The sequence below is a fragment of the Microtus ochrogaster genome, linkage group LG4 (genome assembly GCF_000317375.1).
Source record: "Microtus ochrogaster isolate Prairie Vole_2 linkage group LG4, MicOch1.0, whole genome shotgun sequence".
NCBI lineage: Eukaryota > Metazoa > Chordata > Mammalia > Rodentia > Cricetidae > Microtus > Microtus ochrogaster.
The window spans coordinates 8,869,015-8,890,767 of record NC_022030.1 but is presented as its reverse complement, the minus strand read 5'-3'; the positions used below and the strand labels follow the sequence as shown (position 1 = coordinate 8,890,767).

At 43.4% G+C, this 21,753-nt stretch overlaps 2 protein-coding genes across 4 annotated transcripts in view; both read right to left on the bottom strand.

Moving 5' to 3' along the window:
- Positions 1 to 11,017, bottom strand: part of Ect2l (epithelial cell transforming 2 like) — an 85,492-nt gene extending 74,475 nt beyond the window's left edge. Inside the window, exon 1 of the mRNA XM_026786159.1 lies at positions 9,821 to 11,017. The gene's annotated coding sequence lies outside the window, so the exon portion shown is untranslated. The remainder of the gene's footprint in view (positions 1 to 9,820) is intronic.
- A 1,620-nt stretch (positions 11,018 to 12,637) lies between these two features.
- The window catches only part of Ccdc28a (coiled-coil domain containing 28A), a 17,644-nt gene continuing 8,528 nt past the window's right edge, over positions 12,638 to 21,753 (bottom strand). For 2 of the 3 annotated variants that reach the window (XM_013351402.2, XM_005360978.3), the window contains exons 4-5: positions 19,766 to 19,920; positions 18,692 to 18,793 (exon numbers count right to left, since the gene is read on the bottom strand). In XM_013351402.2, coding sequence (XP_013206856.1) covers positions 18,692 to 18,793; positions 19,766 to 19,920 — 257 coding nt within the window. Of the gene's footprint in view, positions 13,490 to 16,395; positions 16,419 to 18,691; positions 18,794 to 19,765; positions 19,921 to 21,753 lie in introns of those variants that run through there. The other variant, XM_013351403.2, reaches the window with a different exon arrangement.

The following is a 21,753-nucleotide window of genomic DNA, read 5'->3' as shown; positions in this document are numbered from 1 at the left end:
ATGAGCCGAAAACTCAAGTGTCACCCAGCCTAGTGTATGCAGTACAGCGGCAGAAGCAAGAGAGAGACCCTGCCTCAGCAAGGGGGAAGATATTGAACTCTGACTGCCAACCACACCGTGGTCCACTTCTGCAAATACAGTCAGTAGTAACGAGTTTCCTGTAGTAACATTCATTTTGTACCCCTTTGTATAAAATACAAGCTCACTCTGTATATTAAATGTCTTTGGATTACCGGTCTACCTTTTTCCCAGGAGCATAACATGGAAGATGGGTTCCCATCTCCATCTTCCGGTGCTGTCAGCCTGCTGTTGACACCACTTGGACTGCATTGATCTTACCACAGCATCTTGTTCTTAGAACTAATGTCTGCATCAACTGAAGATTCACACTAAATTTATGTGATCTCTTTCAAAGAAGGGAGAAAAGGGTGGCGATTCCAAAATAAAACTTTGATACCAACTCCCAATATGAAAGGAATACTAAAGGTTTACTACCATAACAGAGATGCAGAAATCACCCACCCACAAAATTCAATTGTTGCTGCTGCTTCTCCTCCTCCATAGGCTAGCCTCTAACATGCTTTAGCTGAGGATGACCTTTGAACTTTTGATCCCCTTGCCCCTCGAAGTGCCTTAATATTGAGATTACAAGGCTGTTCCACTACTTGGGATTTATGTGACACTATGGGTTGAGCTTAGAGTTGCTGCAGGCATGCCAGACGAGTATTCTACTGGCTGAGATACATCCCCAGCTCTAGATTTAGTCTTCAAATGTAAATGTGACATTATGTCAGATTACTACAAGATGACATGTACTACAATATGTCAAATATAATCCGACATAAAATCAATGTGCTTATCATCATAAACTAAACAAAGAAGTTATATAATAATCTCAGTAGACACAAAGCATGTATTTTATAAGTTTCTACCACTTATTTATTGACACACACACACAACCCTTAGTAAAGCAGCCATCGGGGGTTTCTGAATCCAAACATGAGTATAGATAAGAAATGTATGTCAAGCATGGAACTCTACAGTGAAGCGGACCCTTCCTTCAGGTTACAATTAGCATCTTTATTTGACATTGTTCTGAGTGCTCTTTGCAGTGTGATAAACCAATAACCAAAAAACATGTGTAACAATGTTAATGAGAGAAGTGAAATTGCCATTTTTGACATCTATACTTCAGAATCAACAGCAACTCGACATGTTTAAAAGCTGCTTCTGAAAGTTCAACAGGCAAAATCAATTTCCATATGCTCACAAACATTTACAAAATTTTTAATGATTTATTTTCATTGTCTGTGCATTGATGTTTTGCTTGCACGTACACCTATCTGAGGGAGCCAGATCCCATGGAGCTGGAGTTCCAGGCAGTTGTGAGCTGCCACATGGTACTGGGAACTCAGCCCTGGTCCTCCAGAGAAGCAGACACTTAACCACTGGGTCACCTCTCCAGTCCCTCACAAAGACTTTAAGCAACAATGTATCATTTATTTATAAAAAAAAAAAAAAAAAAACCTTTAAAATCCAAGTCAAATATGAGGGCTAAGCATTCCACATAGAACACTAACTAAAAAGTGTATCAAAAATATTAATAGATTATAAATAAGAACATGTACGTTAAAGATGTCTATTCTCCCAAATTACTCTATTACCCAGTGTAATCTCAACCAAAATCCAAAAAGCGTTGAACAACTGATTAGAAAATGTATCTAGAGCTGAGGGGGGGGGGTGGTGCAAGCCTTTAATATCAGCACTGGGAGGGGAGAGGCAGGCACGTCTCTGTGAGTCAAGGTCAGCCTGGCTTAAAGCGTGAGTTCTAGGACAGCCAAGGCTACAGAGAAACTCTGTCTTAAACAACCAAAAGAAGAAAAAAAAAAAAGGAAAATGTATCTAGAACAGCAAAGGCCAGCTTGGCCGAGAAGGAAGAGTCAGGACTTGGCTGCAGTCCATATGTCAGGACTTGTTTATCCTAAAGTTAAGGTAACAAGCCCATGAGATTTTGGCTCAGGAATCGCCAGAACAATAGAAGCCCAGAAACTGAGCCACGTGTATATGGGTACTTGACTTCTGTCAAAGGTGGCACTTAGATTGTAGGGAAAGGACAGCTCCAGCCACAACACAGAGTGAGACAACTGCCCAGGTCACCCGGCTGATCACCTGAATCAGGACAATACATTACTGTTTGTTTGGAGCCACTGTTTTCTTTAAGGTGGTTTGCTATTCAGAATTAACAAAAACCAATATATGTGGAAGTTTATTTACACCATATGTAAGTTAACACAGAGCACCGACACCGGGCCCAGGGTGATGATGGGGGGACGAAGAGGGGATGCATCACTAAGACAGGCTCAGAAGGTGATCGGGGTTAGTGAGCTACAGGGAAGCGGAGTGACACTGTTGCCTGTGTTACTGTGATTAACCCAAAGTGCCACAGAGAACACAGACACATGACCGGAGGGGTTACTAGCAGAATCGAGAAACTGGTGGTTGATTAACTTCTTCATTTATATATCCAAAGTCCAGAGAGACAGCCAGGGCTAACACAAAAGATCTTAGTCTGGGGGTAGACTATCCAGTACCCTTTCCAGCAGGCCATAGAGTCTCAACAACAATCAGCCTTTGGACAAAGATCGAACAAACAGTGTGGCCGTGAGACTCTGGTAAGATTTAGGGCGATGTTGGGTAGATCCTCCCATTCAACAAGTGAAAAGGATTTCTTTTTCCCCAATTTCATTGTATTTCTGTGTATATGCGTATATCTATGCGAGTGTATACCGTGTGTGCACGTACCCACAGAGATCAGAGAGGCCTACAAACAGAAGAACCACACAGAGGAAGCCAAAACACTTACAACGCTGTGGAAAATAAATGATGACTGTTACATGTCACTTGACATTTTGGTTTGTTACCCAGCACAGACTTCAGTGTGCCAGCTGCAGTGGGCATTGGGAACTCAGACACAGCTGGTGCCGATGTACTTTAGACAGCTGTTTGGCATTACTTACTGAAGTTGAGTATATTCATATAATTGCCCTAACAGAAAAAGTACACATATGAATTAAAACATCAAAAGCACCAGATTGCTTAGGGTGGGGATCATTCAAGCAAGTGTCTTATCAACAGCTGGATGGATAAATGTATCATATATCCATGTAACAGAAGGCTGTGTATCATGGGATGAAGGAACTGTTAAACACGGCCACAGGAGGCTCACACATACACCCTAGGGACAGAAAAGGCTAGGAACAGAATAAAACATTTGATCACAATGGTTGAAGAACCAAGACAGTTTCCTTTGAAGAAGGAAAGGGTAATATTTAGGAGGGGGCACTAGAGGAGACTGCAGGGGCTGAGAATGATCTAGAAATAGCAATCCAGGTGAGCTCACTTCATAGCACTTCGAGCCCTATGGTCATGATTTGTTTTTTCATAATTCTGTATTTTGAACAAGTTTGTAAAGTGATATAGTTACAACATCAAAAACAAGTGCATTGAAAAAAGTGAGTAAAAATATTATGAAGAAAGCCATAACACTTTATTGAAAACTATTCTCATAGGGAAGAGGTGACACACGCCTTTAATCCCAGCATTTGGGAGGGAGAAGCAGGCAAGTCGTGAGCTCGAGGACAGCCTGGTCTACAAAGTGAGTTCCAGAGAAGCCCTACCTCAAAACAAAACAAAAGGAAGAAAACGATTCCAACGTTCTAAGTGACCTCAAGTCCGAAGTGAACGGAGAGGTGTGCTCCTTCATGGTCACAGGACTTCCAGAGTGGTTGATTCTCTCACGCTCATCTATAACTCCAACACACTCCGTGAGACATTAACAACCACAGACAAATACAGAGGTGATGGCACATCATTCCCAGCACTTAGGAGACTGGGGCAGGAGGATCTCCGAGAAACTAGCCAAAAGTAATACAGCAAGGCTCCAAAAAAAAAAAAAAAAAGACTTGGTGGTGTCAGAAGATTTTTTAAAAATCACTTTAGACTTGAGAGGACTCATCCCAGAGAACACCTGGTCACCTGAGTTTTTCTCTCAGGAATCCATTGCTAGGACACATATGTGTTCTCTCTCTCTCTCTCTCTCTCTCTCTCTCACACACACACACACACACACACACACACACATACACACACTCACTCACTCACTCAGTAAATGCAGAACAAGTCATCCAGCAGCTCAGTTGCCTCCCTATGCCCATTTCTAGATATAGGAAGCTCAAGCTGGGTTGCCCTGTGTTAGTGACGTTCCAGCTGACACACGAACACTGTGGATGTTTCTAGCTGCCCTTAGGTGCTGTAAATTGGAAGTGAGCAAGCAACTAAAGAAAAGACTAGGGCAGAAGAACCCCAAAGACGAGCATTTACATATGTCCTGCCTCCTGCCATACAACCCAAGAGAAAGGCACATTTAAAAGTGATCATATTTCAAAAGCAACAACGGGGGAAATGGTACAGGAGCAAAGCATGATACAGCGAGCACCACATGCGAATACACGCAGCCATGCAAGGCAGTGAGTACTGTGTCATGACAAGCAACACAATGATGTGCTGTTCAGATTGAAAACCTCAGGGCAATGTGGGAAATTAAATATCTCTGTCTGGATCAGCAAATCAAAACGAAGCCTATGACACTAAGGTGTTTTTAAGATAGTTGACTGTTATGGAAAATCACCCCAGGAGCCAACTAAGAGACTTGTACTTAGTAAGTTTCTCAGAATTGTTGCTATCCTCTGTGTGGAGGGATTCCTGACTTACATAATGAATCGAACACAACAGAATAGTTGCTGTCTCTGCTGGGGGGCTTAAATACATGATCAGGGTGTGTGTGTGTGTGTGTGTGTGTGTGTGTGTGTGTGTCCGTGGTGTGCAAGTTTACACAAAATTATTTTGATTATCTGGAATGTCAGTTTGGGACTGGGAATGTATCTCAGCTGGTAGAGGGCTAGCCTGTTGTCCAGGAAATATCCTGGGTTTGAGCCTCAGGACAGTAGAATCGAGTGCTGTTGTCCGCGCCTATAATCCCTGTATCTGGGGAGGTAGAAGAGTGTGTGGAGAACTTCAAGGCCATTCTCCACAAGTTCAAGGCCAACCTGGGGTACTTGAGACCCAGCCTCGGAAAGTAAAAGCCAAGGTCGGTTTTCCTAACTAGCTATTCACTCAGGGTGTGAATGGCCGCCCCTCACCCTTTAATGCGTGATTCATGCTCTGATTGGAGAAGTGGCTCACTCTGCAGCCCAGGCTAGCCTCAGACTCATAAGCAGTTCTCTTACTTCTGCCTCTCAAATGATTTGTTTTCTTGTTCCAGCCTTTTATAATCACCAAAGAGTAGTTCTACAGGGTATTAGGGGCTGTTTCCTCAGAAACAGACTCTGTGATTAAATATAATTAGGACATAAATGACCAGAATTAATGTCATGCACAATGCTTTAGAAGTTTTTTTTTTTTTGCTGATTTTATTTTATTTTATTTTTTTTAATTTATTTATTTATTAAGGATTTCTGCCTCCTCCCCTGCTTTAGAAGTTTTGACACGCTGGCGTTACAGTGGCTCTGTTAGAGGAAGAAGTACTACACAGCATTTTCTCTCATTCACTATGACATCACACTCAGCAGCGTGTGTGTTTTCTGATGCAATTATCACGGTGTTTATCTAATTCTAGCAAATTATTTCCCAGTCAGTGGCAGACTGTAACAAACACCGGTTATCTCCTGGTGTCTGTGAGTTAGGAGTCCAGGCACAGCTCGGGTAGGCCTCCAACTCAGGGCCTCTCAGAACAACTGTCAAATAGAGATTAGTCATCCAAAGCTGGACTGAGGAAAACGTCCCTTCTGAGCTCATGCACGTGGTGCTGAGCCAATCTTGAGCCCCGTCTCTGATGCCTATAGCCCTAACCTGTGAGCTGTGATTGGCGTCTGCTGGAGTTTGGATCTTGAAGGTCCCTCCCAAAGGTCCACCTGTTAGAGGCATGGCACCCAGAGTGGTGCCACTGGCGTTGTTTAAAGGAGGTGGGGCTTTTTTGTAGGGACTAATAAGCCCTGGCCTTCAGCTGCTCTTCCCTCCTAGAACCTTCTAATTGAAGTTACTAGAAGCTGTGCCTAGTTTAGAGGATCAGAGGATGGGATTTTCACCTGTTGGCCATTGACTGCAGTGTATTTAAGCCTACATGGTGCTAATAAAAAGGGGCTTTTTGTACCAGTGTTTGAAGGTCTGTGTGTCAGTCTGTCTCTGCGTCTGTATTCTCAACCTCCAGCCCCGAAGCTCGCGAACTGGGGTCTAGTGCATAGAGTACAGACTGGGGCCGCGGTACGCGGCAATTGAATCTTGAATAAATCCTCAGGTTCTCATCGTCTGTGGAGACAAAAGCAGAACCTCTTTTCCAAAGCATCAAACTCTTAAGCCCACACTTTAAAGTCAAAATACCTTTCTTAGCAGTTCCTAGAATCAAATGTCTTCCTCCAGTCCAGAACACAGAAGACAACAATCAACATATCATACATCCGTACACATTTATCTTTTTGAGCTGTATACATTCTATTTTTTAGAGGTCATCAAGTCACCCTCCTGCCTCCTGTTTCAGAGGGTGTGCCATCTTAATTCCCCAATACGTCCCCTCCAGCCGGGGTCTGCTTACCCCTCTTTCTCGGTTGGACTTCCACTTGCTGCCTGCATGGCCTGGAACCAAAACCCAGTGAAGGACGTCAGGATTAACACATACCCCAATCCACCCTCAACTTTCGAGGGCGACCTCTCAGCGTTCCTTAGTTCCCGAAATCTCGGTGGGAACCTCCAATTGCCGCGCACGGTGGCCCGGTCTGTGCTCTATGCGCTAGACCCCAATTCGCGAGCTTTGGGCAAGGGGCTGGAGGTTGAGAACACAGACGCAGAGACAGGCCGACGCGCAGACCTTTTACACTGATACCAAAAGCCCCTTTTTATTAGCACCATGTAGGCTTAAATACACTGCAGTCAATGGCCAACAAGTGAAAACCCCATCCTCTGATCCTCTAACTAAGGCACAGCTTCTAGTAACTTCAATTAGAAGGTTCTAGGAGGGAAGAGCAGCTGAAGGCCAGGACTCATTAGTCCCAACACATTCCTGAGTACAGACTCACAGGAAGTCTTTGGGTCACTGACTGCGAACCATTGAGGAAGATTATGGGACCTCGGTTCCCTCGTGTTCTTCATTCGCTCTTCCATTCCTCCACGGTATGCTGTTCCAAAGCAGCGGGGCTAACTTCAGGGACTCGAACCTTCAAAGCTGTGGGCCCAAATAAACCTTTCTTTACAAGTTCTCTCGGATCTGTTACAGTGACAGAAAGCCGATTAGCATAGCCTGTAATCTAACTCCAACTGGACAGTGTCAGGAGTGGACCTGATAGCAAGAGCCACCTACTCCTGCTGGGAGCCGTGGAGGACTGGGAGAGAGACAGCTCCCACTTTGGCGGCCAGAGTGAAGGTCATATTCAGCAAGTGTGTGCTCAGAGAGGAAAAGCTGCTGAGATTGTCTTGTTTCCTTGTATTTTCTTAGAACAATCAATCCCAGATTAGAAGATGAAATGGCTGGGCAACAGGCAGTCCACAAAGAGAGCTGCCTCACTGCTGGAATAAACCAGAAAGCTGTGCCATCAGCTCACTGCTTCCCCGAGTGATTTGTGTTATAGCTGGAGAAGGGCCGAACAGGCCAGTCCTGTTCTACTCCCACAGAAGGAACATCTTAGAATATCATAAACAAAATGTATTTGTTGGGGGTGGGAAGATGGCTCAGCTGTTCCAAGTATTTGCAGCTCTTGGGGAGTTCAGTTGCCAGCACCCACATAGGCACCCTCACGGTCACTTCTAACTCCAGCCCTCTTCTGGGCTCTGTGGTGCTCTAGTACACACACAGAGACACACACAGTCAGACACGCACCACACAGACACATGCAGACACACACACACAGACACATGCACAAACAGACACACACATAGACAGACATACACACACAGACACACACATAGACAGACACGCACCACACAGACACATGCAGACACACACACACACAAACAGACACACACATAGACAGACACGCGCACACACACAGACACACACATAGACAGACACGCACACACACACACTCACAGACAGACACATTTTTGTTGCTTTGAATGTCCTTACATAACCCTGGCTATCCTGGAATTCACTATGGAGACCTGGTTAGCCTCCAACTCAAAGAGATCCACCTGCCTCTGCCTCCCAAGTGCAGAGATTAAAGGGTGTGCCACCATGCCCAGCCCATACAATAATTTTCTAAAATGTTATTCCTTGGTAGCGAGGTGACTGCATTTGGCACTTTACAGCTTACACATACAAATAACTGGGAGGAGCTTCATTTAGTGTCTGAACTGTAATTCATCCAAAAATCCTCTCACAAAGGTTATCTCCAATAACAGTGAAGAAATGCAACTCACAAAAATGTGGAGGGGGGCTGGAGAGATGGCTCAGTGGTTAAGAGCATTGCCTGCTCTTCCAAAGGTCCTGAGTTCAATTCCCGGCAACCACATGGTGGCTCACAACCACCTGTAATGAGGTCTGGTGCCCTCTTCTGGGCTGAGACATACACACAGACAGAATATTGTATACATAATAAATATTAAAAAAAAAAGAGTTTTTCTAAAAAAAAATGTGGAGGGAACCGGTAAAAATCCAGAAGAGAAAGACAATCCCGGTCCAGTTCATTTACCTGCATTTACAGCATAATTTACTATGAACACAAGCCAGTATACACATATTTCTATTAAATATGCAAGAAAATAGTAAGTAATGGAGCAATGAGATGGCTTGAAGAAATCTGCACTGAAGCACCGTAGCTTATAGAAACCACAATAACACCTGAGGCTGCGGATGCAGGTCAGTAGGTTGAATGCTTGCTCAGTGTGCAGGAAACCCTGGGTTCCATCTACCACCATAGAAACTGGTGTGGTGTCACACATGTGTACCCCAGTTCTGGGAGGTCAGGAGTTAGAAGTCATTCTTGGCTACACAGTGAGTTGGAGGCCAGCCCGAGCTACTTTAGACACATACACACATGCACGCACACACAGAAAATTAAGGAAAAATGCTACTTGTGTTGGTATATATGCTTACTAATTTAAAGCTACAAAATCAAATCAAGAAATAACTGCACTATTAATTCACTGTTGCCCTATTTTTTTTTAACTTTCTCCACTCCTACTTTCCTCCCCCTGAAATCAGTGTTTTTAGAACACGATTTCCAAGGCTCCCGAGTAACACACAAGTCAAGTTTCTAAGGACAGACCGCCACATGGGGATGTGCATACCACCACTTGAATTGCATGAACTTGGATACAGATGCTGCCAGGAAACTGTTCTGATATTCAGAGCAATGTTTATTCATACGTACACCACCAGTACTTCTCAAAAGATAAACACGTAGCAATGGCATAATCATTTACCTTATTCATGAAATCATAGCATATGAAATATTAGAACCATGAACCAGTCAGTGTAGAGTCTTAGCCTCTTCTTTATTAGCTCTACAGCCCCTTCCCACATCTCTGGACTCCAAAGTAGCAAACAGAGCAAGATGAGAGAGCCAGAGAGGAGAGCTAGCCTGTGCTAATTTAGAGTCTTGTGAAAAATCAGTGTTTTCCAAAGCGCGGGAGTACTTCTTTCTACCCCAGCAGAGTTCTGGAGGAGGAGGGAAGGCTTTAGTTGCCACTGCCCAACTCAAACCTGACCCTGCAGGACCTTCCAAGGCCGTGGGGTCCCAAGGAAAAGACATCGCCAAGAAAGCAGGGGCTTTACCTCCGGGAAGTGGCCAAGGGGCTGAGCAGGGCTGCCGCAGACTCCTCTTGGCACAGTATAGTGAAATGGAGGGGCAGTTCTCCTGTTCACAGACGGGGCAGGACAGCCCCATCTCCATAGCGACGACAACACAGGCCCGCCATCACGCCCCACACGTCCGGCACAAAGTAGATCCTGCTCAGTGCCGCGCTCCAGCGGCCAGTCTGGGTCTTTGCTGCAGAAGGGCTCTTAAGTCTCCTTCCTTAGGTTTTCTGGACTCAAGTTCAGGGTGGTTTCTTTCGCTGGCGGTGGGAGGCGGTGCCTGTCTGACCTCCAGGGTCTTGAAAGTCACTAGGAGGTGACAGACACACAAAGCTGCTGTCTGTCAAGAAAGGCTTAGACATTGAAGCGAAGTTTGCTTAGCTTTACACAGCCAGCAATGATGAAGACCTGTGCTGGTAAGGGTGGCGTTTCTTAGCCTTTCTCGTGTTTATCTTAAGCAAATCCTTAGGAAACTTTCGAGTTTGCTTCTTTCTTGCCAGAATTAGTTATGCAGGAGTTAGACATACGAACACCAACATGTTTTTGCGTCGATCAAAATGCCTTTGTCTATTGTGACACCTCCCTCTGGCCACTGCTTCTTTGTACTTAACGTGGCTAATTGCACAATAACTAAGTATGGGAAAGCTAACAATCCTATGAATGGGGGGTTGAACAAAACCCAAGTATGAGGCCTGGAAGGAAACACACAATTAAGTTAAAAAACAGTTTGCTCTATACTAGGTTTTTGGAGATCATCTGTAATTCGATTTAAAAAAAAAATGCAATGGTTCTAACATCTGTGTTGAAAGGGTGGTCTTTACATATCAAGGAAATGTAAATTAAAATTGAGATTATATCTTATTTTAGTCAGAACGGCTGTCGTCAGACTATCAATACTGAGGAGAACAAGGGGAAAGGGGACCGTTTACCACTGTGGCGGGAGTCTAAACTGGTGCAGCCACTAAAGAAATCTGTGTGGAGGTGTCTCCAAAAGCTAAAATTACAACTGCCATATGACCCAACTCTACCACTTCTGGGCATACACTCAGAGGACTCTACAGCCTATCACAGGGACACCTGCTGCTTAGCTGACAGCCGTGAGGAAATGAAACCAGTCTAGACAATGGCAGTTTGTGTAGATGTTAGGAAAAGGAAATCCTGACATTTTTCTGGAAAGTGGACAGGACTGAAGAATATGATAGAGAGGTAACCCAGGCCTGGAAAGACAGATGCCTCTTTCTCTCTCTCCTGTGTAGATCCTAGATGCACATCTTTTAGATCTGTGAGTTTTAGTTGAGGTCAGGAAGCTAGAATAGTGCACAGAGCCTGGGAAGCCTTAGATGGAGCGAATGCACAAAACAGGTGTGACAAGGGAATGGGTAGGTTCGAGTGTTTCAGCAGGAGTGAGGGTTGGGGTGTGGGGGCGAGTCAAACACAATTAAGGATGTATAAAAAGGCCAACTTCTTTGCAAACTAACTTAAAATAACTTTAAAAGGAGTTTGAACAGAGGTATCTTTAACAATGTTCCCCTAGAAGATGGGGTTTTTTAAATAAAAATCTCACTGTCAGGTATGAGATACTTCCCTATGAGTTACAGGACAGAAAGAACCCAGAGGTACCCCAAATAACGTTATCATCATTGTTCTTTGTTGTCGACCATAGCTAAAAGTTAAGGCCCAATTGACAAATACATAATTCAAATTGAAATGGATGTGCAAACTTCATCCCTGTAAGCTAGCTGTTACAGTGCTGGGCAGTGTTTTATAGTCTGTGGGAGAGAAAAGCTAACAATAGACTATACACTATACACTACTACCCTGCTAAGCAAGATCTGCCTACTGGTGTAATAATGGCATGACTCTTATGGAGTAACCAGCAGCTTTTGGATTGGATTTGAGCCCTGCTACAAAGGAGGAAATTCATGTGTTGTACTGTTAACCTGGCCAAAAGCCCATGGCTGGAGAAGTCATGGGTCCTGCGGGAGTACTGACCATTGTTGTCAAATTGCTTTCTAAATATTTGTAAATGTTTCTATCCTTAGATTAGTGCTGCGCTTAACTTTAGTCAGAGAAGCTCTGCTCTGCAGTGGGCAGCAACCTCATAACCGATTAAGGTGTTCAGAGTAAGTGACTTTGAGTACTCAGCCCTAAACAAGCCATTTCTATCAGGTCCCCCAAGGCTCAGGGAACATCACGGAAAAAAGCAGCAAAAAGAACGTAAGAGTAGAAGGATGGGAGGGATGCTGTGAAAGGCCATCTTCCAGAGGATGGGAGGGATCCTGTGAAAGGCCATCTTCCAGACTTGACAAGATGATTGCACTGACGAGCTCAAGCCGGTCAGTATTCCCCACGGAGGAGAGGAGCTCACGAGGCACCAGTCACCCCTAGCTGAAGAGCTATTCACAGCTAAAGGCTGTTGGGGGAGTGGGAGTCGTTTTTCATTAGGGGCACATCTGCTTGTAGGCTGCCCATGGATGGCCCCAGGGCCACGCCCGTATGGTTCACTAACTGGACCCCGTGAGTCATAAAAATAAAATTTAACAAGGACATGAATGTGGGAGAGGGAAGTACTACGGGGTTCAGGAGGATGGAAGGAAGGTGTTGGGGGTGGCATAATCAATGGATATTCATGAAATTGTCAAGAATTTTAGAAAAAAGGGTGGTTGGTGTAGTTCAATGACACTGTTTGTCTAGCACTCGCGAGTCTGGGGCGTGACCCTCATCACTGAAACAATGAAGTGAGGGAAGGTAGTGAGGCTGTATCCAGAGCTTTCCTGGCATCAGCCTCATGCATTTCTATTATCCTCACACAACCACCAGCAGCTGCTAATCCTCACAGGCTACATTGAAAATCAAAGTTGAACTCAGCCCGAGTATACACACGCTAGAAAGCTAAGGGGAAGAATGGGCATCCAAATCAGGCTCTAGCTTTACAATCATGCACTTTCATTAAACAGTATTTAAACATGCAAAGGCACAGGATTTGCAGAGATGGCACAAAATCCTCATATTATATACACAGTTTCCTTTGGAGAAACTGAACCCTTGTTTCTAGACTGAAGGAAGACCACCGGGTCTTCCAAACAGACAACAGAGACAATCATTTAAAACAATCACTTTATTAAAAATAGCGAATCTCACAAATACTTATTAAACATTTGTCACTGGCCATTGGGGAACACACCTGCGTGTGTACTGATTGTCTGACGTAAACTGAAGCTGGGCTGCCACAGGAGGCCTGTGCACCACCACCGTGTGACCAGAGCTGGGTCAGTGTGGTGATCACAGGAAGGACAATTCCTTCAGCCCGACAGAATGTTTAGCACAATGCATTTCAAGTATAACCCTTAAGGCAACAGAAGAAAGCACAGCAGCACAGCCCCGCATCCCACTCCTCAAGGGCCCTGGCAGCAGGGCCACGCCCCCCAGCGGTGAATGACAGCGAGCACATGGACTAGAAGCGGCGTGAGCACAATCGCTGCACTTGCACTCCATCACTTGAATTGTGTTGTGCGGATGATTCTGCTACTGGACTCGGCGAAAGCAGCGACAACTGCTTCTCTGCAACCCCCCTGAGCAGGCTGCACACTGCCTTAGCCGGTGGACGGGTTGGGGACATCCTGTGCGTCTGCCAAATGCAGCTTCTGTCTGAATCCATCAGTTAAGAAGATTTTCATTTGAGAGGGAGTATTTCTTGTACATTTCAGGAGTTTACACTCAGTAACTGGGAAACAGAAGCAGGGGATGGGGGGAGGAGGGAGGGAAAGAGGAAGGGTAATGGAGGCTTAAAGGGAAAGCTGGCGTGTTGCCAACATGTTTGGACCATAGTTCAATCAATGTAGAGAATAATGCTATGTGTATAATTTGAAGCTTAAAAACATTTATTTAGGAGTTACGCTGCCTCAAAGTCCAAATCCTCCTGCCTCAACCTCCAGTGCTGCAGTTACAGGAGCACAGTAGCATCGTGTCTGTACTGTAAATTTAATACAGCAAGAGTCATTTCCATGACAAGAAACCAGTGAAAGCGGAACATGAGAAGAAGAACGGGATCAAGACAATCCCTCAAAGACGCCATTTCCCCACGTCTTATAAAGCCAAACATGAAATAATTTATCACAACTCTGGAATCTTTATGTAATCTTACTCATCCTTCAAGAAAACTGTGAATGAAAACAGATTTCTGCATGAGTCCTGTCCCCTTTCATGGCTACTGTTCATTTCCTCATCGTCCTAAACTGTTTGCTGTCGCCCGCCTTTCCAGGTCCAATTCCAACAGTGATCTGAGCACACTGAGGACAGCTGCGGTCAGCAGTGCTCGCTGGCAGAGTGCAAAGGCACACAGACGAAGGCATGGCCGTCCCAAGTACTCTTGTCTAGTGTGTGTGTGGGGGGGTTGAGACTTAACATATGGAACAATCATCAGACAGTAAAGTAAGGCAGAATGCTAGCTTACAGGTGCAAACCAAACACTTGATGGGAGTGGTCAGCATGAGTGGGAAAGAAGGCCAGAGTGTGTCTGGATCAGAGTGCAAGCTGAGCAAAGGCTATCATGGCAAGAGCGAAGAGGATGTGCTCCAAGCCAGAGAACACAGTGGGAACAAGAACTCTAACATGATATATGTGTTGTAAGCACCTGGAAAAAGTCTATAAAAAAACATAATGGCAAAAAATAAAAATAAAAAAGCATTGGCAAGAGTCCGTGTATAAAACCAGAGCTACAGGCAGTGAGGCAGAAGGACTCCTGCAAGTTCAAGGCCAGCCTGCGCCACACAGTGAGTGTTGGGCCAGCCTGCGCCACAGTGAGTGCCGGGCCAGCCTGTGCCACAGTGAGTGCCGGGCCAGCCTGCACCACACAGTGAGTGCTGGGCCAGCCTGCGCCACACAGTGAGTGCCGGGCCAGCCTGAGGTGTAGAATGTGATCCTGGTTGAAAAGCAAAACAAGAATCAAAGAGAAAAAAGTGATGTTTAAAAGAAATTAATGTCAATGTCTGAAGTACAGAGTTTTAAAAGTTCCTATCACTGAGTTAAAAGGAAGAATAGGTGACACTAATTTAAATGTTATCTACTCAGATATATTTGCATTTAAAACATTTTAATTTACTGTGGGAAGGTATCCATGCCACTGGGCATGTGGACAGCTTTATGGAGTCCGTTCTCTCCCTTAATCTTCCAGAGTCAGGGTGCTAAAACTCAGGTCACAGGCTGTGTAACGAGCACCTGCTGGCTCTATCCAGAAATAATTTTTTAAAAGTTCCAATCAGGCCTGGTGGACATGAGCTTCTGTAACTCCAGCACTTGAAAGACACAGGCAGGGGAAGCTTACATGGAGGCCAGCCTAGGGTACCTAAGGGAGATCTTGTCTCAACCAAAATGAAATACCTAATTGAAATGTTTCATGTTTGACTTTTTTACGGATGAAATTTACTGTCCTTATTACAGTCAAAGTATATTTTAATTCTGACCTGCTAAACATGTCATATGCTCAGTAGCCATAGAGTTAGTGGCTTCCATGTTTAATTTGAAGCTCAAGTCAGAACATAAAATCAGAACACTGAAGAACTGGTTTCTAAGCGCCTGCAGTGTAGTGTGGAGAATGAAGAAGGAAGGCTAGGAGCAGACGTGGTAAGAGCTGACACTCGGCAGGAGAGGCAAGTGGGACTCATAACCACGTCCAAGCTCAAAGCAAAACACAGACTTAACTGCTGTTGCCACAGGGCTGAGCAGTCAGTAACAGCGTAAAACACAGCAGCATTCGCACTTGCTGCTCCACCCCCGCATGTGCTATGTAGTTTACAAATTTCCTCATTCATACCACTACACAATACGTAACTGCGCCGGCACTGAACAGGCCCCTGCCGATGTTAAAGAACATGTGGACTGTCACATTACTGAGTGTGAACATTTCAGAAGTCCTATCTCGTGTCATTACTGTGTTCAAAGAGAGGGTGTCCTTCTCACATAAAAGCAGGTTGAAGGCAGGATTGTTTCCTGTTATTCTTGTGTATTAGCAATCATGTTGACAAAGACATGGAAAAATAGAAAACTTCCTTAAGTCATTGTTTCAGACTGGAATATCAAAATCAAAATAACCTACCTGTGACTTGGTGTTCTCCTTCACGTTAATTCTAGACTGCACTAGCTTTGGCACGGACATGCCAATTCACAAGCTGTGGAAGAAGTCCTTGAATACTGTGCTTTAGTGGCACCTAAATTTCAATTTTATGCACCTTAAGTAATCATATTAAATATATCTTTGGATATCTGCCAGGTTAGTTTCAGAATCTAAGAGTCAAAATAATTCTTATAGTCCAATATGCAATTTTCATGACTTGAAAAGTAATAATTAAATTTGTTTTGAAAAAGTAAGTAAACAATATAAAACAAAAAAACAACCAGACATGGAATTTCAGCATGCACAACCATGAAACAATCTGATTTGTAAACTAAAAGAGAAGAGACATAGCCCTAGTAAATAAAGTTAAGATATGACAGAAATTATTTACCCAGAACTATAGATTATGAACTTTACACTGTTCGTAGTAGGCAAAGGATACATAGAAGAATTCAATTCTTCTAACTGCAATACAAAGAAACAAATTGAATATTAATTTTTACAAGATAAATATTAATAAGTCACTGTAAACCATGTTTTAAAATATCTTCATGTTGGTGTTAACTGAAAAAAGAAACTATTTAAAAAGTTCTCAAAAGGCTTTCTAGGCTGGGAATTCTTTTGCACGAAATAACTATCAAGTAGCTGCAGCTTAGATTAAAGACCCTGAAGCAAGAACAGAAGCAAATGCTAAAGACTAGAGCTTTGGAAGCATTCCTAGAATCGCGTATAATGGCAGTAATCACTACTGTGTTTGTATTTCTTTTTGAAAGAGTCTCACTAGGCAGTGGTAGCATATGTCTTTAATCTCAGCATAGGCAGGTGGATCTCTGAATTTGAGGCCAGCCTAGTCTATAGGGCAAGTTCCAGGACAGCCAGGGCTACACAGAGAAAACTGTTTTGAAAAATCAAAAACAAACAAACAAAAAACAGAAAGAAAAAAAAGTAAGTCTCCATATATGGTCAGGCTGGTCTTGAACTCCAGAATGCTAAGATCACAGATGTATAACCACTTGTTCTCTTAAGAGAAATCGTATCATTATTGTGTGTGCTATGTTGTTTGCGTGTGAAGGCAGCACACATGTGAATGGAGCTGCTTCTCACCCTCGGCTCTTACATGAGTTCTAGGAAGTGAACTCAGGTACGGATTTCACCAGGCTCACACTGCGAGCACTTTTCCCTCCTCAGACATCTTGCTGACCCCTTGCCTAGCTTTTAAAGAAGTTTTTTTTTTTTTTAAATTGCCATTTCTGTAATCATAATCTTTGAAACCTTTATTATTTATAAAAATACTTACAAATATTTCAATTCTTACTATAAAGTAGAATTTATCACCCCTTAGTCTGTTTGGACGTCTATTAAAAAATCATTAAATTGGCATTTTTAAAATATTAAAAAAAAAAGAAACTCATTTCTGATGGCTCTAGAGACCAGCCACGCGCAATTAAGAAGCCAACGAAGCCCGAGTGTGGCCTTGTACAATGTCTTCACAAAACGGAAGCAGTGGAACATCCCTTTTCTGCCTCTTTTCCTCGGATACTAATCTCACTCCCGACCTAATGACCTTACAAAGACCTGTCTCTTGTTGCACCAGGGTGAGGACTTAAAAGTATGAGTTCTAGAAAGATACAGGCATCCAGACTACAGTATCTTTAATTTTAGAAGGAGAAATATAAAGTATAGAAACGCGGTCTGAGGCTGTAGCTTAGTGGTGGAGTGCTTGACTTGCATCCATGACACCCTAGGCTTCATCTCCAGCACCTCAAAACAGTTTAAAAATAAAGGAAGGTAGGCAGGTAGGCTAGCGAGACTTCACCGTCACCAAGAGCAACACTGGTGCAAGCCCTGCACTAGGCCTCCTGGTTTCAAAGTTAGTATTCCTTTTGCCAAAATGCAGTATTTTCCTAAGTGCACTAAAAGTACACAAACCAAGCTTATATTTAATAGAAATAAAGCATATATGAACTGAAATACTTGTGACACTAAATATTATATGGCAGATCTGGCCTTTAAAATATAGGCTTGAAGGGATTTTTGTTTGTTTTTGAAAGGCTGACTTTGAACTTGAACTCCTGTTCCTCCTGCATCCACTTCCCAAGTGCTGGGATTGCAAACAGGCACTGTTAATCTTCTAGGTTTAAACCTTTCAAAAGTATGCCTTTAATCCCAGCACTTGGGAGGCAGAGGAAATGGATCTCTGAGTTTGAGGCCACCTGGTCTACAGAATGAGTTCCAAGACAGCCAGAGCTACACAGAAACCCTGTTTGGACAAACTGCCTCAAACTTATTCAAAAAAAGAAAAGAAAAGCAGCAGAAACAAACTCTTACCACTGCTGAAAATGAAGATAAGCTACGTTGAAGTCAGTTTTTATTTATTTTCCTTTCTTCTAAAAAGGTTTTATGGATTCCTAAGTTCCTGTGTGTGCAATCTGCACATATGGAAGCCAAAGGTCAATGTTTCCTGTCTTCCTCAATTGTCCCCCACCTTACTTTTATCAGAGAGTATCTCTCACCAAACCTGGAGCTCACAAATTTGGCAAGAACTCAGGCCCTCACGCTGGTGTAGCAAGATCTTTGCTGACTGAGCCATCTTCCTAGCTGCCTAAAGAAGGTTTTAAAGATTTATTTATTTTTATTTAACGGGTGTGAGTGTTTTGCCCACATGTTAGCATGTGTACCACTTGTGTGCCTGGTGCCCTCAGGGGCCAGAAGAGGGCTTCAGATCCCCGGAACTGGAGCTACAGACGGTTGAGGGCCGCCATGTGGGTGCTGGGAACAGAATCTGGGTCCTCTGCAAGAGCAGCGAGTACTTTTAGTCGCTGAGTCAGCTTTTCAGCTCCCTAAAAAAGGTTTTAAAGAGGCAAATTTACAAGATGTTATGGGCTGAGTTGTGCCCCACTCCATCCCCAATTCACGTGGGTCACAACATGTCAGAATATGCGGGCATGTGGGGACAGAACCTTTAAAGCAGTAATCAGTCAAAATGAAGTCAATGGAAGGGGCCCTAATCCAATATGACTTTAACAAAGAAAGGAGATCTAGACCCATGTGCACAGGAGAAGACCCACAGAGGAGAACTGAAGCCTTAGGAGACACTGTGATCTCCAATTTCCAGCTCCCAAAACTGGGAGAAAATAAAGTTCTAGTTATGGTAGGGCTGACAGATGTGGCAATGCGCTGAATTGGAGGGACCAGGACGGCTCTGTATTTACAAATAAGTAACCATCCGAGCAGGCAAAGGGCTTCTCACTGGTATCTTTGATGGACTTATGATCCGCATATGAACAAGGTCTCTGTATAACATAGGCCTTATATAATGTAATATAATAATACGTATGTAAAAATGTACAGAAGCAAGCATTTCCTTTAGAAGTTTGCCAGGATTATGATAATACATGCTTCCACAAATCTAAGTTCAAGCATTTCTTAGATTGTATTTCTTTGAAGAGTCAAGTGTAACAAGAGATGAATTCTGAGGACACCACACTAAGAGAACCCCCACCCCATGAGGGCACACACTGCATAATGACATCTGTATGAGGCGCCACAGAGGCCAGTTCATCAAGATAGAAAATAGGTGAATGGTTGCTAGGGCATTGGGAGGACAAACTGAAGGGCAGGCCTCTTTAGGGGTAAAGAGAATGTTCTAGAATTAGATGGTGCTAATGACTGCAAAACACTTTCTACATATGATCTCACATATATAGAATATATGAGCATATACAGTTAAAATTCTGATAGCTAAAATGTGAGCTGTGTTATGTGTGTACTGTTGTAATAAGATGTTTTTAAACAGGGAGTGCTCCACTCACGTCCGACAGAAGCCTGTCCAAGTTGGCGTCACTGGCTGCTTTCCGCTTATCCTCAGGAAGTTCCTCTAACTCCCCGTAGAGCTCCAAATTCAAGCGAGCTAATTTCTCCTGCATTCCCCGGACATGTTCCATCTGTTCTATGGAACATTCATTTCCTGGGGAACATTCCAGAACATTAACAAAGATTAGTGTTAAACCCTATAACCCTCAAAGAACAGCTTTTAAACTCCAGGTGCGCAAAAGAAATCCAGTTTCTCTGTAAATTGCCTTGCTAATAACTGTTTTCTGGGTATAATCACAAATCCTTTATTTTTTTGAGACAGGGTGGCTAAGCTGGCTCAAACTCACAATCTTCCTGTTTTGGCCTCTTGTCTGTTGGGAGCAAATAAAATTACTGGTCAGGAAAACAATGACCAGCAATGACTAAGAAATAATCCTGGGCCCTAAAATAAAATTATGCATAAAATTTTTTTTAAAGTAAAACCATTCCTTAAGTAGGGAAGATGTGTTCTTTTTCTTCCACTGTAACACTGTATATAGAAGCAATAACCATAATTATGTCCATTTTGACAACTGCCAGGTGAACTGAAAAGCCAACATTTTGTAGTACTCTGAGTAAAATGAGGAATTCTCTGAGAATTTCAACCATAAATTATTTTTTTTACCAGTTATATATTCTTCCTTTAGGAAATATAAATGCAAGTATTTAAAGCATAATGATTATACATTACACAGTATAATATTTTCAATCATATGCAAGACAGCTTCACTAAGGCATGGATCTCATGACTTCTTAAGTCCAGCATGGTGTCTTTACCTGCCCAGAACAACTAATGTATATACACATGACATAGTCTATATCTTCATCTGGTCTAAGTGCAGCCTCGGCAACCTTTTGGTACTCCAATGGAAAACAAACAAACAAAAACAAAACTACTTTTTCCCCCTAAATATATTGCAAAAGTATACTGTAATTTCAGTTAAAGTGAGGCACTGCATCTCCTGAAGCTGTATTCCTGTGACAAGAGGAAGACGGGGAGGGAGAGTGGTAGAGAGGCAGAGAGAAAATGAATGAATACAGAGGTGTAGACCTAACATCTACAAAAAATGGAGAGGAAGACAGGCCTACCTGGCCTGCCAAGAGACAACAGAAGCCTCACAAGAGAAAAAGGACAAAGGACTTTGCTCTAAAGGACCAAAGATGAATCAGCAGCTAAGAAAGGCTTAGTGATTCCCTGGAGGGATCCATGAGAAAAGACCCAGGGCTCACATTTATCCAGATAAATGCCCACAGTTACTGATAGAGAGGTGGGCTCTTAGACATTAAGCTGTAAAATAAAGCTAATGGTCCCATAAGAAAGAAACTGACTAGCAACGGAGTTTTCATGGCAACACTTACAGCCACAGGGCTGCGTGACAACACAGGGAAGGAAGGACTTCAATCAAACACAAAGTCACCTGACCTTAAGGGAGGAAGCAAAGTAAAAGAGGTCCAGAGATTGTCACTGAGAACAAGTGAACGGGGAAGAGAGGAAGAAGTGAGAGGAAGAAGTGAAAACATTCTGGGATACCATGTTGTTGGGGTGCAGTGAAGCATGAGATGGGGGAACATGTCTGTGAAGTAAATAACGCTTATTTATTTAGAGTCAGGGGCTCCTATGTAATCCAGCCTGGCCTTAAAGTCATGATTCTCCTGCCTCAGCCGCTCCAGCACTGAAATTATGGGCTTGAGTCCTTGTCCAGTATAAGCATTACCAAGGACTAAAGACCCAGAAACCACAAGAAGAGAGATCTGAGTACATAAAACTCCAGCACTTCACAGGACCAAAGAAGATACCCAACATCTGTAGACATAAATAAATTTGGAAAAGTAAGTTTAAAAAGTGTATTGTTTATGTGTAAGACATACAAAGGGCTCCTGACAATGACAAAGTAAGAAATTACCAAACTAGCTGGGCAGTGGTGGCGCACACCTTTAATCCCAGCCT